Source organism: Gambusia affinis, linkage group LG22 (genome assembly GCF_019740435.1).
Source record: "Gambusia affinis linkage group LG22, SWU_Gaff_1.0, whole genome shotgun sequence".
In the NCBI taxonomy this organism is placed as follows: domain Eukaryota; kingdom Metazoa; phylum Chordata; class Actinopteri; order Cyprinodontiformes; family Poeciliidae; genus Gambusia; species Gambusia affinis.
Window position 1 is genome coordinate 19,209,145 of NC_057889.1, and position 15,765 is coordinate 19,224,909.

The 15,765-nt window shown below is 41.1% G+C and overlaps 1 protein-coding gene and 1 non-coding gene across 4 annotated transcripts; both read right to left on the reverse strand.

Annotated features, from left to right (window-relative positions):
* Positions 1 to 2,642: 2,642 nt before the first annotated feature.
* Positions 2,643 to 15,685, reverse strand: clmnb (calmin b). 3 transcript variants are annotated; one of them, XM_044106711.1, is made up of 11 exons: positions 15,491 to 15,685; positions 12,659 to 12,812; positions 12,380 to 12,441; positions 12,193 to 12,288; positions 10,359 to 10,442; positions 10,191 to 10,283; positions 9,885 to 10,102; positions 9,611 to 9,804; positions 9,445 to 9,527; positions 6,985 to 8,285; positions 2,643 to 5,315 (listed from the first exon to the last, which is right to left on the reverse strand). In XM_044106711.1, the coding sequence occupies exons 2-11, from the start codon at positions 12,726 to 12,728 to the stop codon at positions 5,186 to 5,188; spliced, it is 2,331 nt and encodes a 776-aa protein (XP_043962646.1). In that variant the 5' UTR covers positions 12,729 to 12,812; positions 15,491 to 15,685; the 3' UTR covers positions 2,643 to 5,185. The 3 variants fall into 3 exon arrangements, with proteins under 3 accessions (XP_043962646.1, XP_043962645.1, XP_043962647.1); XM_044106710.1 differs by having other exon boundaries at positions 10,191 to 10,442; XM_044106712.1 differs by lacking the exons at positions 12,380 to 12,441; positions 12,659 to 12,812; positions 15,491 to 15,685 and having other exon boundaries at positions 9,885 to 10,136; positions 12,193 to 12,239.
* Positions 15,411 to 15,689, reverse strand: LOC122825903. The gene has a single exon (XR_006369712.1).
* Between the last annotated feature and the right edge of the window lie 76 nt (positions 15,690 to 15,765).

Genomic DNA, 15,765 nt, shown 5'->3' on the forward strand with positions numbered 1-15,765 from the left:
AAGACAACAGAGGAAATGCTTTTGTAATGGAAGAAAAAATGTTTTATGTTTTTTTTTTTTTTTTGCCAGATAGCAGCGATTCAGTCACAGGGATAAATTGCAGTCATTTGAATGTCTTTTCATCATTTTTGCGAAAATGGGGGAATAAACCGTGAATCATCTCATAATGTTTGAAAATCAATATGCACTCACTTCTCCAAACTCTCTGGAAATGTAGCTTTCTCCTCTTATTAAGTGCAACGCTGCTGGGGGGAATAAAAAGGAAGAAAAAGCTAATCACAAATCTTTCTTGTTTTGTAGGTAAATACGGCACAACGAACAGAAGAGACAGAAGAGAGAGCACACTCTCTTCCAGGGGAAAACCGATCACTGATTACTGTTCTTTATCGGCCGATGCCAATTTATTTTTTTTTTGTTACAAAAATACAGCAACACAGTTGCTTAGTTGGCAACAGTGTGGTGGCTATTGTTATTTGTGAACATGCAGACATGACCTGGTCTGTCAGTCAAAGCTCCTTCATGGCAGAGCAGAAGAGGACAGTGGTGAATTTTTAGACATTTGCGTAGATAATATCGGATTCACCAGTAAGTATCGGCCAAAGTTAAGGATCTCCCAAAGTTAAGGAAATCAGTGCAGATAAATCGGTGCACCCCTACTTCCTTCATATCTAGACGTTTTCTGTGGTACCGGTAATCTGGCCAATGAGCATCACGAGTCTGGTCAGGTAATCGTAGACGACGAAGACGAGCGGTCTGTCGAAGGCGATCCTCTGGAGGACGGAGAAGTCCAGCAGGATATCTGTCCACCTTCCCCGCTCTCCAGATCCGGACTCTTCCACCCATTGTTCTTCAAGCGATATTGCACTCCGAACTCTTCTGAACCTCGTAGACTTGCAGCTTCCTCTCCCGTCCGCTGGAGGATTTGGCGCCATTCAAGGAAACACCGGCGTTTCTTACGATGCTCTCCTACAGATTGGATTTGGGAAAATCCAAGCTGTAGGATGTTCTCAACTAAAACCTTGGGAAACGGATGTCTGCCCTCCTGTGAAAACAACAATCAGTGAGTTAATGGATCCGCCGGCAGAGGTCTTGCGAGAGGCAGTGATGGCTTTAACAGGCCCGTGTGGAGGGAAGAGTAATTAGCGCTCATTTAGAACGTTCTTGGCTTCATTTATCAGGGGGAAAAAAGGCAAACCGGCTGCCGAAGACTGAAGAGAACGGAGAAATTTTGGGCAACCGCTCAAATGGTGGAGATGAATGGACTCATGTTTATTGTTACAGCAGGTAAAATAGCTTTACCAGCAGCAATGGAAATATTACGCTCACCAGAAGATTTACATATGAAACTAAAGCTACTGTTTCTTGTCTTCTATGAGTAAGTAAAGGGGATTTTGTTGGAACACCAAGCTCTGTCTTTAAAGACAGAACATTAAAGCACCGATTCTCTCATTCTGAATTGTGCGTGTATATCGGGATCAAGGCTGTGGAATCCAAAGTGTTCTGCCAGGTCAGGGCTATGTACAGTACTTCTGATATCATTTTATTTATTTATTTTCCATATGGCCATTTGGAAGTGAGATCTTTCTGCTCTATGAATGCCCCCACCCCCAGGTGACCCAGATAATTATTTGCTGAATTAATCAGAAAGTAGGTCGTCCCGTCAGTTTCACATGCAATTCCAAGCTTCCAACATAGCCTAGAACTTAATCTAATTGAGAATCAGTGGCAAGAAATGAAAAGTGATCTTCATGGACACTTTCCACCAGATCTGACTGATGGATAGTGTCCGAAGATAATTTGCAAAGAATAATGGGTAAACATGACTAAACTATCCCTTTTTTTAAAAAAAATAAAATAAAATAAAAAAGACTTCAGTATCTATTTCATGTGTTGTTTCAGGTGATTTGTTTTAAATATTTAAAATGTCTTCCAATAGCAAAGATGTTAACGTTTATTAATCACTGAGAGGGTATACTTTCATTATTTCACCACTTGAAAATGGTTTCAAAATAACAAAATTACAATTTGTCGCAGTAGGTTTCTACTTAATGCGAGTGGGAAAATACCTCAGAAGATCTGCAGTGTTACATACAAACCAAAAAGGGCCCCTGAAGGCCAGCCGCACCACGACGGCCGAGCAGTTGGTGTCGTACAGCATCATCACCTCGGATGAATCGTCCAGGAACATCATGGCGGCCTCCACGGAGGCTGTGGCGTTGAGGTGGGGGCCCCGCGGCAGCATGTGGCGGCGTTCAAAAGGCTGCCGACTTGATTTGTGGTTAATTAATGAGAAGAGCATGTTATGAAGGAAATATGACAGTAAAATGGCAAAGACAGAAGTTGCACACCTATTAAAAAAAAACTCCCGCTGCATAGATTTATGACTGTCAACTGTTATAGGAGGATATAAAAACAAGAGCTAATGAGAAAGCAGATGCTTGGTTGGTCTTTGTTCTTTGACACAGATGCAATAAAGATGCATTATGGTACTGACTAAACATTATGCAATCTGTATACAAATCATGATGGAAGTGAAACTCATATGTAGATTTATTACAAACAGAGTGATCAACTTTTCCTTTTTTTCCTGATTATTCTGGTTTACAGCAAATAGCAAAACAACTCAAAATATTCCCAGGAAATAAAAAAAATAAAAAATACTTTTAAGACAGAAATGTGGGCCCATTTTCCATACAGTACCAGAGGCATAGAGAGGTATTGAGAAATTTTATACTAGATTTTAGGTAATGCTAGTTTGGATGAGGAATGTGACCACTGTAACTTAAGTCCTGGATGAATCTGTTTGTGGTGTTTGTGAAACTCTTGATCTGGTAAAACTCCTCAAACTCCTCAAACAGGATGTTCTGCTGCTCCACAGCATCTCTAGTGGTCAGGTCTTGGTAAGGCCCAAAGGCTGAGGCTGTGTTCAGAGCTGATGTGTTCAGCTGATTCTTCAGTACGGCCTTCACATCCCGTCGTACCGGCATCCTAAGGAGATTCCCAGTGTTTAACCTATATCTAACAGACATTTTGGCTCCTCTTGCCATCCCGGCCCGACTGGGCAGAAGACAGGTCGCACTCCTGCTTTGGAGAAGCGGTGAGGGCTCGGTGCGGGGGCGGAAAGCATACTGTTGTGCCGAAAGCATATTGATCTCATGTGCTGAGCGTTTGACCTTTGGGTTGAGCTCCGAGCAAACAGTGGGAGCCTGTTTTTAGTTTCTTAGAATTTCACCAACAAATAATGTGCATCGGGTGGCCTCTAAGGACAGAGCATAGCCATTCCTCTCGCGCATTCTGGTCAACATGGATATTGAGCTCTTATGCAACCGGTGCATACCTTTATTTTTGTGAAGCTTCCCTGCACACATGCAGTGGCAGTCAAACAAAAACTGTAAATGAGTTTGAATGCCGCTTCTCTGGTTTAAGAAAAAAATCTTTACAGTCTTGAATTTGGTACAGATGCGTGAAAAGTGGTCTACCGGTTCGTAGTCTGCACCTGCCTAAGGGGAATAGTTATTTATAGCTGTGTTTCAATTACAAATCTGCACAAAACTTTGTCTGTATTATTCTGTAAAAACAATACAATTTCGCAATTGCGGTGTTTCCATTTAACAAAAAACGGAATTAAAATCCCACGTGAATAAGCTCATTAATTTAAAAAAAACATGCTGGACCATCATTCTCCATCTACTTCCTGCCGTCTTCTTCGTCTTTTCCCCCAGTAGTAACGTCTGGTTGTTGATCATGTGACTCATGTGATGCTAAAGGAGTGTTTCCGTAACTGTTTTGCAAAATACGCAAATTTTGATACGACTGGGAAAAAAAAAAAAAAACACACCTCGGTTAATCTAACATCATCATACCGGAAAGCATAAAGTGAAACTTAAAAGTATCTTAATTAAATTTAGTGGGATTTTTCTCAGTTGCAACATAGTTGCAGTAAGAAGAAAAAGGCAGTGCTTTTGTTTGTTTGTGAGCTAAAAAAATGGAAAGCTTGATAAATAGTGTCAAATGTGCTGATTTGTTCCGAGCGGATGGCCACGTTTTTATCCAGCCTCTGTGCCTTTGAAGTTACCTAACCTGTTTCCATCACAACATAAGAGACGAAGCGTTATGACACAGGATCTCAGAGGAGAAACAGAGTTTAAATTGCCTTGTTAAAAAATGTCATTATCTCCTGTTAGTGACTCCAATAAAAGCTGGTATGCATGAAGAGTCCTAGATGTATTTATACTATTTCAACATAGTGACAAATCTAGGTGAGTAGTTCATCTATTTAAGATGCTGCCTCAGGAACGGAGAGATGCAGAGCTGAGTTGGATCTCCCGTTGTTCTCCACAAACAGATTTCTATGGATATTTCGAATAAGCTTCCAACTTCAGATGGAAGCATGCCCATTTCAGATGCCTATGAACTGTTTAGGCATTCATTGTTCATCAAACAAAGAACCGTTCTCCTCCTTATTTAATGTGAGAGGTACAAATAACTGTCCCAACAAAAGTTTCATCAAAAACAATTACTTCTCACCATTTTTCCATTTGCAACTGCATTAAAAATAAATTTACTGCACAGCGTTTTACAACATGGGTGCCGATACATTTCCGCCTCAAGTTGTAAATTAGGATCTCTATAGGAAGATAATGTGGTTGATTAAAGGTTTAAATGACTGTAAAGTTACGTGGACAAAAAACAAAGTTTATTTTAGTAATGGCCTTGTTAAATATTATCAATATGATCTCAGGATTGGAACTAAACAGCAGGTCATGTTGGATTCTCAGCAGACAACCAAAAGCTCTGGCGTTAATGTACACAGGTCCTGTAATGCTGCGATGCCACCATGTGGTGGGTTATGTCAACTACATCTGAAAGAATTCATTTTTTTCAGGAAAATTCCCCCTCCGCCCCTAACATAAACGGTGTTCTGGTCATTTAAGCAGCAACAATCACTTTGAGAACACTAGAAATCAATGTAATTAAGCAGATTATAAGAAATTATTACCACAACTAAGACCCTGTTAAACCTGCTGGCAATAATCTGCAAATCTAATCCTCCAATGTGACCCTGATTGAAATTTAATGAACCGGAAGAAAAGCTAGTCCAGCCATAGAGTCTCTGTTTGCCCCATTAGAGGAAGCTGGTCTAATTAAGCATATTTTTGATGCGAGGATGTACAGCCAAGTTGACTCAGAGGTACATCTGAGGCAGGATGAGGTAGCAGTAGAGCGAGATCCACAGGAGCAGCAGGACTTCCAGCTCTAATGGGGTTGAGTTACAGCAGGCTGCTATAGACTGAAGACTGAGTCCTCCATTGTTCCTGGAATGCAGATAAACACAGGAGAGCTCCATTAGGACTTTTTGTGCTTCATTTCATAAATTGCATTCAGAGAAAAAACACGAAACAGGACTGAATGCCTGGTTTGGATGAGTGAAGCAGTTGAGAGGACAATTTTCCCCTTTGCCATCTCATCCCCACGTTTTGACCAGGTGGGTCCCCTCCTACTTCCATGGAAGTAGAAAGGGACGCACCAGTCCCTGAGCCACTGTGTATCACTGTATTTCTCTTTTTTTGATTTATGGAGCTTAATGGTCAAAAGGAAATCCTTTAAGCGCATCTATGATTTATTTTTATGCTACTTTCTTCTCTTAAGGCTTTTTGTTCAGGTTCATTGTGTGGCATAGTGGGTAGAGCGGCGGGTGCTTCGTATGCGGAGACTATAGTCCTCCCCAAGGTTGACCTGGGTTCAATTCCTGACCTAAGTACCTTTACCGCATGTCGTCCCCACTTCTCTATGCCTCCTTTCCTGTCTACATACTTTAGAAAAATGGAAAAACCCACTAGTGCTAGCCAAAAATTTATTATATATATATATATACATATATATGTATATATATAAAAGGACTTCTTATTCCACCCTAGCCTAGTGCCTTCTTCTACGCTTTGCTTCATATAGAGGGTCTAAACTCTTGGCTATTGAGAAACAATTGTTCGCTGGAGGTGTGGACTGTGCTGAAGTTTTAAATGACTGGATCTGATTTTACCCAATATGGCAGCTGGATGAGAAACCTACCAGAAATTGCTTGTTCCTGTAACCAACCGCGTTGGGAGTAAGTAGGGCTAAGACAACAAAGAGTTATACAATCCTCTTGGTCTGACTTTAATTGCTCAGTATTTGGAAGTGTGGCCAACATGTACACTTCTTCTGTTACTATTGTCAGGCTACAAAACATCTTCCTGGCAGATAGCAATTGATGCAACATGCTACGGCGGACATCAGCTTGTACCAGATAAAAACAAAGCAAGCAAAGCTAAAATGATACGAGGGGGTAAAGGGACAGACACCTGACTGAACATTAAACATTTTTAAGCAACTTGTTTGCCGTACGTTGGGTTTTTTTTCCCCTCCAGGGGGTCTTTTGTGGGCTCTATTGTCCCTTATATGACAGTAGGCTGACAGGAAAGGGGGGAAGACATGCAGCAAATGTCGGTCGGGTCCGGGAATCGACGAGGAATTGCGTCGAGGACTCAAGGCCTCCGAATGTGGGTTGCGCTATCCACTACACCACCACAGCACGCCTCTTGTCGTAAATTGTTATGAAAATTCCAAGTTATTTCTAAATCATTCTTGTCAAAGCTGCCACTGTTACATTGCTGCTCTGGGGGCAGATTCCTTGTCGTTTTCTGTGATTTGGTCTACACTGCTGTTATACTGTCTGCACACACAACCCTTTGGAAACACCACGACTCAAACCTTCTCCTGACCATGTTTTGGTGTCTCTGTCCTCTTTGCTTAGAGCTCTGTGAAATTTAACACCAGTTACCTTGTCGCTTGGAGGTGTTTTATATGAGAAATTACTACAATAATTTCTCATGTAATCACAAAGATTTACCCCTGCAGAGGGTCAGAATTCAGACTTTTGATGAGGCACAAGGGAGATTAGGGCTTATCAAGAGGTTAAGTGTGTGTGCAAAGATGAATCAATACCATAATGACTGAGAAGACGCCCTGCAGGCCACAGTCGGACTGTTATCGCCCTCATGGACGTCATCAGGAAGGCGTTCGGGGGTAGTTCTCTGATCTGCTTTCAGATCCTCAAGCCTGCTGATCGTAGGTTCCCGTTCCCTCCAGTCTTCTGTTTGAGCGAACCCGTAATCAGATGATTTCATTAGATGACCAGCTTTCTTCATTTTCACTTCAGCTCCACAGCCCATGTTGCTGATTGTAGCTCCATTTGTACACAGAATGTTAAAACAAGCATCTTCTGAGGACATTTTCTCCACTGTTTTATCATTGAAACTTTTTAATTTCACACGTTTCTGACTTCCTGTGTCTTTCTTCTCGACACGAGCTTCCTCTGACTCACTCCGTTCCTTTAGATCCTGCCCTTCCTTTAATCTTCCCAAATCTTTCTCCACTGTTCTCTCACTCACAAGTCCCAATTTTACAGAGAGCTCTGCTCCTCCTTCCTCAGCATATTTCCAACTGGCTACTTCAAAAATAGTTGCTTTTACTCCACCTTCTTGAACTTTGTCAAACCCATCTTTCTCTTTACCATCACACTCCATCCTTCTGTTGCTTTCTTTCTCAGTGTAAGTGTCTCTGTTGGTTCTTCTCTGGGCGTCTGGCTCCAAGTCAAACACAGCCCTCTTGTTTGTCGTCTCTCTAAGGCTACTTTTGATCTTGTCCAAATCCAACTTCCTGTTTGCCCTGAGATGTCCTTCTTGTTTATGTCCGCCTCCGTTAAACATCCCCAGCACTGCCAGATGTTTCGACTCTTCCTCCATCTCCTCGGCTGTTTCCTCTTCTACTTTTGGTACTTGTCTTTTCGATGGATTACTTGGTCGGAAAACATCTTTATTCAGATCCAGGATGTAGCTGTAAGCTTCCTCTTCGTCTGAATCCAATGCTGACAAGCTGTAGATTCCTTCTTCGGAGCTCTGGGAAACGTAGCTTCTCTTACCGTAGCCTCGATCCGAACTCTTATCCATCCACGATCGGATATCCTGGTTGGCTACGCCTGCTTCCAGTGGACTTGGTGGCTCTAACACTCTTGGAGTAAAAGGAAAGGACGTTTCGGGGCTTCCACTCATGTTGGAGTTGTGGGCTCTGGAAGTCTCTGAAGATTTTCTGGACCACTGTCTCCACAGTCGTTGCTCATTGCTTTTCTCAAAGGTTCTGAGCAGAGCTCGGGCTTCTGGGTGGTCAGCCAGGGTCTGTCCAAGGCCGACGAATTCAAGAGACGCAAAGCTGGGAATCTCGTGAAAATCAAACTGTGCCATGTGATCCTGTAATATGAAGCAAAGTCACATTTTAGCGTGTATGGAAATGCTTATGATTGTGTGATGTAGAAGCACATTTTGAATCATGTGATGGAGGCAATGATGGGCTTTTATTTTTATTATTGTTCTGTGACTTCGATAAGACGACCAAATACAGGATTTTGCAATGAGTTCAACTTCTGAAGGAACAGAGAATAGGTTGGAAAATCTTTGGAAGATTCCAGGCCTAGCTTCCTCAAACTTTAGAAACTTTTAAAATCGTTTTTATTCTCACTCTCTCTTTTTTCGTAATTTTTGACAGAGGTTTGTAAACCATCTCTGCAAGATAAACAAGGCATTTAAAAACAGACACTTTTGGGCCTTGGCTAAAAACTAGTTAAGTTTAGAAATCTAAATTATGTGGTTATGATAACAAACGATCACATTTTGGTTTAAAATGTTCTCTGCAGTGATCCATCTGGAACTTTTTGCTAGCTTGAAAGTCGGAAGTCAGATCTTGAGATGAGATCAGATTCAACTTTTCTGGACGATGCTAACTCACTAATCATTGTGTCCAGTTACCAGGCTAATTACTATTAGCGATACCAGTTGAAAACAACCTATTTCTCAACATTTGAATTATTTTTAGCAATGAAGGAACACGTTCTCTCATAGGTGTTGTAGAGTGTGATGTCAAGGGTGTAAATACTTTTGCAAGGCACTGCAGTCCTGGTTTCACCAACTGTCACTTGAACTTAATGGTGACTTGCTTAGACCTGTTCTTATCCATGATGTCCAGTCTATGAACTATACCAAGCTGACCACCTACATGTGGCAGGCAGTACAATTATTAATGGGTTTTTGGTGAGATGGCTAATTTCTAATTTCCTTTTTGTGTGTAAAGTTTATGTAAAGGTTTTTTCTATGGTTTTTTTAGGAATATGCTACAGTTCCCTAGAAATGAACAATGTTAAATGACTAAAAACAATCTTTCTTAGAACATACCCAATCCAAAAATTACCTTGTCCTTTCTTTTACTACAAATTTGGATAAAGGTGATAGGTGATAGTCTTATGGTGTTATGTTAGGCTGTGCCCTATATAATATATATGAGTGGAGAATCAGCTTTTCTCTCAAAAAAGGTAGATGTTTAAGTGTATTTCTCCAAGTGACAAACTGCACCGACCTCATCTGTGACCAAATGATCCCCCAGGAACATCGACACGTATGTTATGATGGACTGCTCGTCCGGCGAGGCGCACGCCACGTCTGTAAGGAGAAAAATAAACTATTCTTCATGTTACTGTGGTAACCATTGTGACTTCTTATGACGTCTTCATTCTGGTTTTTACCCTCAGGCTCCAGCAGAGGGGGCACATCCAAACACAGATGGGCCAGCATGAAGGCCTGGCGCAGATTTTCCTTTGGTTCCTTGGACAAGCTCTCCCTCAGGTTGACCAGGTCTGGCTTTATGGACTTAATCAAAGCCAGGAAAGCCATTCCACTCCTCCAGCTGGCCCCGAAATCATCCACATCCACGCCGTACCTGCAAATTTATGGCTATCTTCAAACATTCGTGGAAGATTGTAATTTTCTTCCACTCATCGAGCTTGGACGCAGGCTTACCTTGACGTGGATCTTTGGACCCAGTGCAGGAGACTCTTGATGGCTTTGCTGTTGTACTTTGGCTCCCTTTCAGGCTTTTTTCCTTTCCTAGGCAGAGTGTTGCAGGAGTAGCTGCCATTTTGAGGTGAGAGGTCACTGGTGGAAGGGTAGGCGCTCAGCGATAAAGAAGACAGACTGGAGGACAAATGTCTCTGCAGGCCTCCTGTCGCCTCCTTCACCTGTTTGGTTTCCCATAAAAGGCCAAGAGACAAACTATAGCGTACATAAAAAATATTAGACGGATAATGAAGGTACCCAGTTGCTCACCTGGAAGTGGAGGATAATGTTCCAGACGAGGTTGAGAACAACAGAAGGGAGGCCATCAGCGATGCCGGAGGCGTCGATGCCAAGAAGCTTCACCTGGGGGACAACAACGCTGTAAGAGAGTGGATTACAACGAACCTGGTTGTATTGAACTGATGAGCGGATCCCCACATGTCTGTCGTCCAGGAACGCCAGGGCTTTGGAGATGTTGTTCAGTCTGAAAATGCGATGAGATGAAGTCCTATACCTGTAAAGCTAACATGGAAGTGACAGCATGAAGAGGCAAATACAAAAGTAACCAAACCTCTTGAATTCTTACACAATTTATCTCATTAGAGCTGTAAACTTTGTTGTATTTTATTAAGATTTTACAAACCTGCCCCCCCCCTTTACATTGATATCCCTGAAAGAAATCCTGTGCAGCCGTTTAGGAAATCGTCTGCAGATGTTCTGTGATGGTCTCAGAGGTTTATTAGAGAGCAAACAGCATCATAAAGGCCAAGGATCACAGCAGATGGGATACTGTTTAACGTTACGATACAACATCCCAAGCTTAGTACATCTCACCAGAGGTCTGATCAGTCCATATTCTGAAAATAAGAAAATGAATTGAACATTTTCTTATTTTCAATGCATTGTTAGAAGACGTTCTCGTCTAAGTAAACTGACAGGACAGGTAAGGATGGCATATATCAGAGATGCAGCCAAGAGGCCCTAGGTAGCTGTGGAGGAGCTGCTGAGACACACAGCTCAAGTGGAAGAAACTATTGATATGACAACTAAAATTTCTTCATTCCACAAGTTAAGGAAGAGAGGCAAGAAGAAAGCTGTTTCTGGTAGCCTGGCCATTGTCTTTTTACTTGATTCTCATCTCCCTTCAATGCTCCATCTGAGATTTCTCCCATTGAGCTTGATTTCAATGTAGAATTTCAAGTGGACCAATCAGCAAACAGAAGTTATAAACGATGACTTTGATTTTCTGTGCTGCTTTTAGAATTGTATTTTGCCTATGGTTGTAGCTTGGCAATGTCAGCAGAGGAAGTGAACAAAGACGTTCAGTCTGGGTTTGCCCTACTATTGAAAATTGCAAGTTGGAGCAAGAGAAGTGTTTGGGACATGTGTAGTTTCCTTCACGGTTGAGTTCACACTTTTAGATATGGCCAAACGTTAGTGATTGTTGCAAAACAAATCCAACTGTTTAAAATTTCAGCTGAGTCCATGTCTCCAGTCAGCAGTCGTTTCTGAAAAGCCAGATGTCCAGACCCTCCAGACTCTGAGCGAAGCGTAGAAAAAAGTGCTGATTCTTACCAGGAGAAGTTGCTGGTGGAAAGCTATAGCTATTGGAGCTATTTTCCACAAGCCACTAATCAGTGATTAGAGCATCTCCTGATGCTCTAATCACTGAAACAGTAGTTGAAACAGTACTGAACACACCACCCGTACCCTAAAACATAACAGCCACCACCTAAATTGCAAAGGAAGCACTATTTTTGCATCATACCAGTCATGTGATCAATAACCGGATGTTACTACTGGTGGAAAAAACAAAGAGACAACAGGAAGGGGTGGGAGGACGACGGAGCGGCATGGTTTTTAATGACTTATTCCATGAGTAAATGTATTCCGGTGTGATTTTGATTGTTTCTTATTTAATGGAAACACAGCAATTGGGAAATTGTGTTTTTTCGACACTAGTGGAATATCGATAAAGTTTTGCGCACATTTTCAACGAAAACACGGCTGGTGACTGACTTGAAACTAAAATAAAAGATTGAATTCATCTAAAACATTCAACTGGAAAGTGGAAAAATTTTAATTGAATGACCTAGTCAAAGTCAACAAAGGAATCTTGATTAAATATGTGGCAAGATGGGAACTCAGTCTGACTGAAGCAAAAATATTGGACTTTATAGACCCCCAATTTGTGTTGCTCTATTCCAACAAAATACTTTTTTTTATATGGTTTTGAGATAAAAAAAAAATAAAAATACGAGGGAGTTCTTACTAGTTTGCAGCCAGACAGCTCCTCCAGGACCGCCATGAGCATTCTGCCATCCTGAATGTCCGTGAACAGGTCGGAGACTGCAAGGGGAGGATTTCGCTGGAAATAAACAGAAACAAAAGCGTCTGTGAATAATCGTTTTTATCGTAAAAAGTGCTTTGAAGTTAAAGTCTTGTGCTTCGCGCCTTACATTTTGCAAAAACACATTTATCCATCTGGTGAAAGTCCTCTTCTGCGTAGCTTTCCTCCTGTCTGAGAGAGGAGAAGCGGGACGTAGTGCAATCATGATAATAAAACGTGTCCTTTTACAACTTTGAGAGGACGACACCTCTAACCAATTAAAACACGGCAGATGATTGAGCAACCAAATCTAGTGAAAAATAGCAACAAGTAACCTTTTTGTATCTTTTTTTTTCTTTTGATTACAGGGTATTTAGCTAACCTTATGGATCACTAAAACACATCCTACCTTGAGGCTGCCCATTGCGATCACTGATCGCTGTTGCTGCTTTGCTCTGTGATTCCAGTAAGTCCTGCATTCTCAGTCACTCCTTTTGCTCAAGATCCATTGTGGAGACAAAAGACGTACCAAGAGCTGAACATATCCGCAATCTTCTCCGAGACTTCCTCATAAAAAGAAGGACTGAGGTGAGGCAAAGTGAGACAGCATAGCTTGCTCCAGCACGCCCAAACCTCCCACCGAGCTTAACCCCCCCCTAGGAAAACAGAGGCTCCCTGCTGTTGGCGGGCAGCGGTCCACAGAGTCGTATTTATAACGGCATTAGCCAAATTTTACCGGATCTTTCCGTGGGACAAAATGAAAACAATCAGCTGGTTTCACTGTGCTTCATCACATACCAGGAGTTAAGACTTACACAAGAATTTGATCTTTGATTTATTGCCTTTTAGTTACCACATTCTGTTTGAGCATGTTCGAAACAATCTGGAGAATTAGCGGGCGTAGACACTTTTTAAAGCGCTTTAAAAATAAGGTGCATTCGCCAGCGAACAAAATTTCTTGGGTATTTAATTATGCGAAGAAGAATCGATGGATGGTGCTAATAGCAATATTTCTGGAAGACATCTATACTTACTTATCTACTGGGGATTTTAGTAGGAAACTGGATAATAATAATAATAATCAAATAATTTACTACACAATCATTTAATTCTCAGGTCGTGAAACCACCAGCCTAATGTGATCTTTACAAATCAAAGATTAACTTAGATGTTTTTTTTTGTTTGTTTGTTTTTTTTTAAGTATCTTATTAAAACTAGCTGCTATTGCTGTCAGAGCTATATCAAAAATTGTTCATGACAAAATGAATTTTACCAAGGCATCTCAATTTAGGCGTGATTTAGAAGAGTGGCTCCTAAAATTTGTTACTTAACAAAGGGATACCCCAAGGCTGTGCTTTTGGCTCTTTTCGTGTTTGATGTAAAGAAGCGACTGAAGAGTTCCTTCGTTCAACTACGTACATCAAAACTTGCAGACGCCGCCGCAGTGGTGCCACTGACTAAGAGACGAAACGAGTCAGCAGACACGGAGGATGTTGTGGAGGCCGACGCACTGATGTCTCAACTAACTCATAGAAATTTATTTTAACTTGAAAAGTTCACATCATCATTAGAATAATAGTACAAGGCATATTGAGGCCGGTTATGTTTTCATTTTGTCCGCGCTGGATTGAAGTGTTTGCAATATGTAACAACTTGAGGTTTTGCGCGAGATTTGGCAGTTTTGAAAGTCAAGGCCCCGAAAGTTCTGGGAACAAGCCATTAAGGAGATTTGTTAATAATGTGGAGCAAAGATGGGTCTGAATGGTTCTTCAAGCTGGGAGACAAAACACAGCCATCACAGCCAATCAGGACAGGAATCGTCGTTCATGGATCCTTCAAAGGACAAGCTTCCCCGGATCTTCGACCCACCTCCTCCCATCTCCACCATCATCCCAGGGACATCTTCCTAGCTCCTCTCTGCTCCTTCGTTCAAGGCTCCGTTCCACCACCAGTATTGGACCGGGGAAGACTACCCTGAGCTAAACCTGGACCGATTCACCTGCCTGGTGATCCTCAGCTCTAATTGAATCTTCCGCCGGGTTCGGCATAAAATTTCTGTATCATTAAATCTTCTAACTGCTTCTCTTTCTCTGTGTGAGTCTATACAGATTGAAATATAATTATGGAGAATGATTCACATTTCTTTTGTGACTGATGCTCAGTTTCTATTAGCTGTGTGTAAATCTACCTTATCTTCCCAGTTGGCATGGTTACTTCATAGCTGATGAGGAAAACACATAAATCACAATATGAAGTGAAACATGCGCAACAGATCGCAATCGGTTTTATTTATTGTTAGGAGAGAAAATTGGCTTTCGATTTTGAAGAAAGAAATAAAAACAGTTTAAAAACACATCAAACCAAACATTTGTTGGGTTTTATGTGAACATGGCAAAATCTAAAATTTCAAAGTGTATATGCAGTCATATTTACAACAAAGATTTTGGGGGATTACGCATAAAACTAATAATAATGTGGTTATGGAGGAGTACATTTCCACCAATAAAACTCTAATTTCTAACTTAATGTATGTATTAATTCATATAAATACATAACTACAATTTTAAAATCAGACATTTGTAATCTCAATTTTATTCAATAAGTTTGAATACTATTGAAAAGTTCATTAATTTCAGTAATTTGATTCACTAAATGAATCTCATTATATAGGTGAAACACACAAAAACTTATGTTTTTAAAACCTTTATTTTTCTTACTTTTACAGCTGGCAAAAACATTTCTACAGCATTTCTTTAATCCAACAATCTAAGCTTAGTAAAAATAATTCTTTATACTTGCTTAAAGATTGTTATATATTCGAAAAGTATGATTAATCTGACAATCATACTTTCAATAAATGAGAATATAATCAGAATTATATCCTGATGTATTGAACATATTCAATACTGCTTATTACAAGTATATAAAAAAATCTTCTAAATACTTTCTCAAATCTTATCCCCACCGATATTACTTTGGGACCAAAACAAACCTCAGTGCAGGACACGTTAAAGGAAGTTGCACCACAAAACGATGCCGACACAAACCTCTTAATTTTGTTTAAACTGTGGACCACGTTCCACCTCTACGTTGTAGCAAATACACCTTTAAAAACGCTGGATATGAATTAAAGTGAAAATAATGATGAGCTATTAAACTATTACTGTGACAGCAGACAGTGTCTGACAGGAAAAGCTTCCCCTGGCGCAAACAATATCAAGCTGCCTGGTTTTTACTCTACCTGCCTCAAGAAAGGTGGCGGCCACAAAGCCGGACCGCGTCCTCCGTGGGAAGCAGGAAGTCTGTCCAAGGAACATCGCACGTGGGACTCCCAAGCCTGCGGAAGCCACGCCTTTTCATTCTTTGAGATGCTTTCTGCAGCCTTGCTGTTCCCACGGGTGATAGAGGTCACCAGGGGCCTACCGACAAGGCGGCAAACACACACACGCACACACACACGACGTCATAACCTTAAGAAAAAGCACATTTCGAATGTAGAAGAGTGTGCAGCACACA

Excerpts from the sequence above, each read along its gene's own strand:
- clmnb (XM_044106710.1), bottom strand. The coding sequence starts at position 12,728 with ATGCAGGACTTACTGGAATCACAGAGCAAAGCAGCAACAGCGATCAGT. Across the intron at positions 12,289-12,379 it reads TAAATGTGTTTTTGCAAAAT|CGAAATCCTCCCCTTGCAGT; the intron begins GTAAGGCGCGAA and ends GTTTATTTCCAG. Across the intron at positions 9,805-9,884 it reads GTCCAAAGATCCACGTCAAG|GTACGGCGTGGATGTGGATG; the intron begins GTAAGCCTGCGT and ends ATAAATTTGCAG.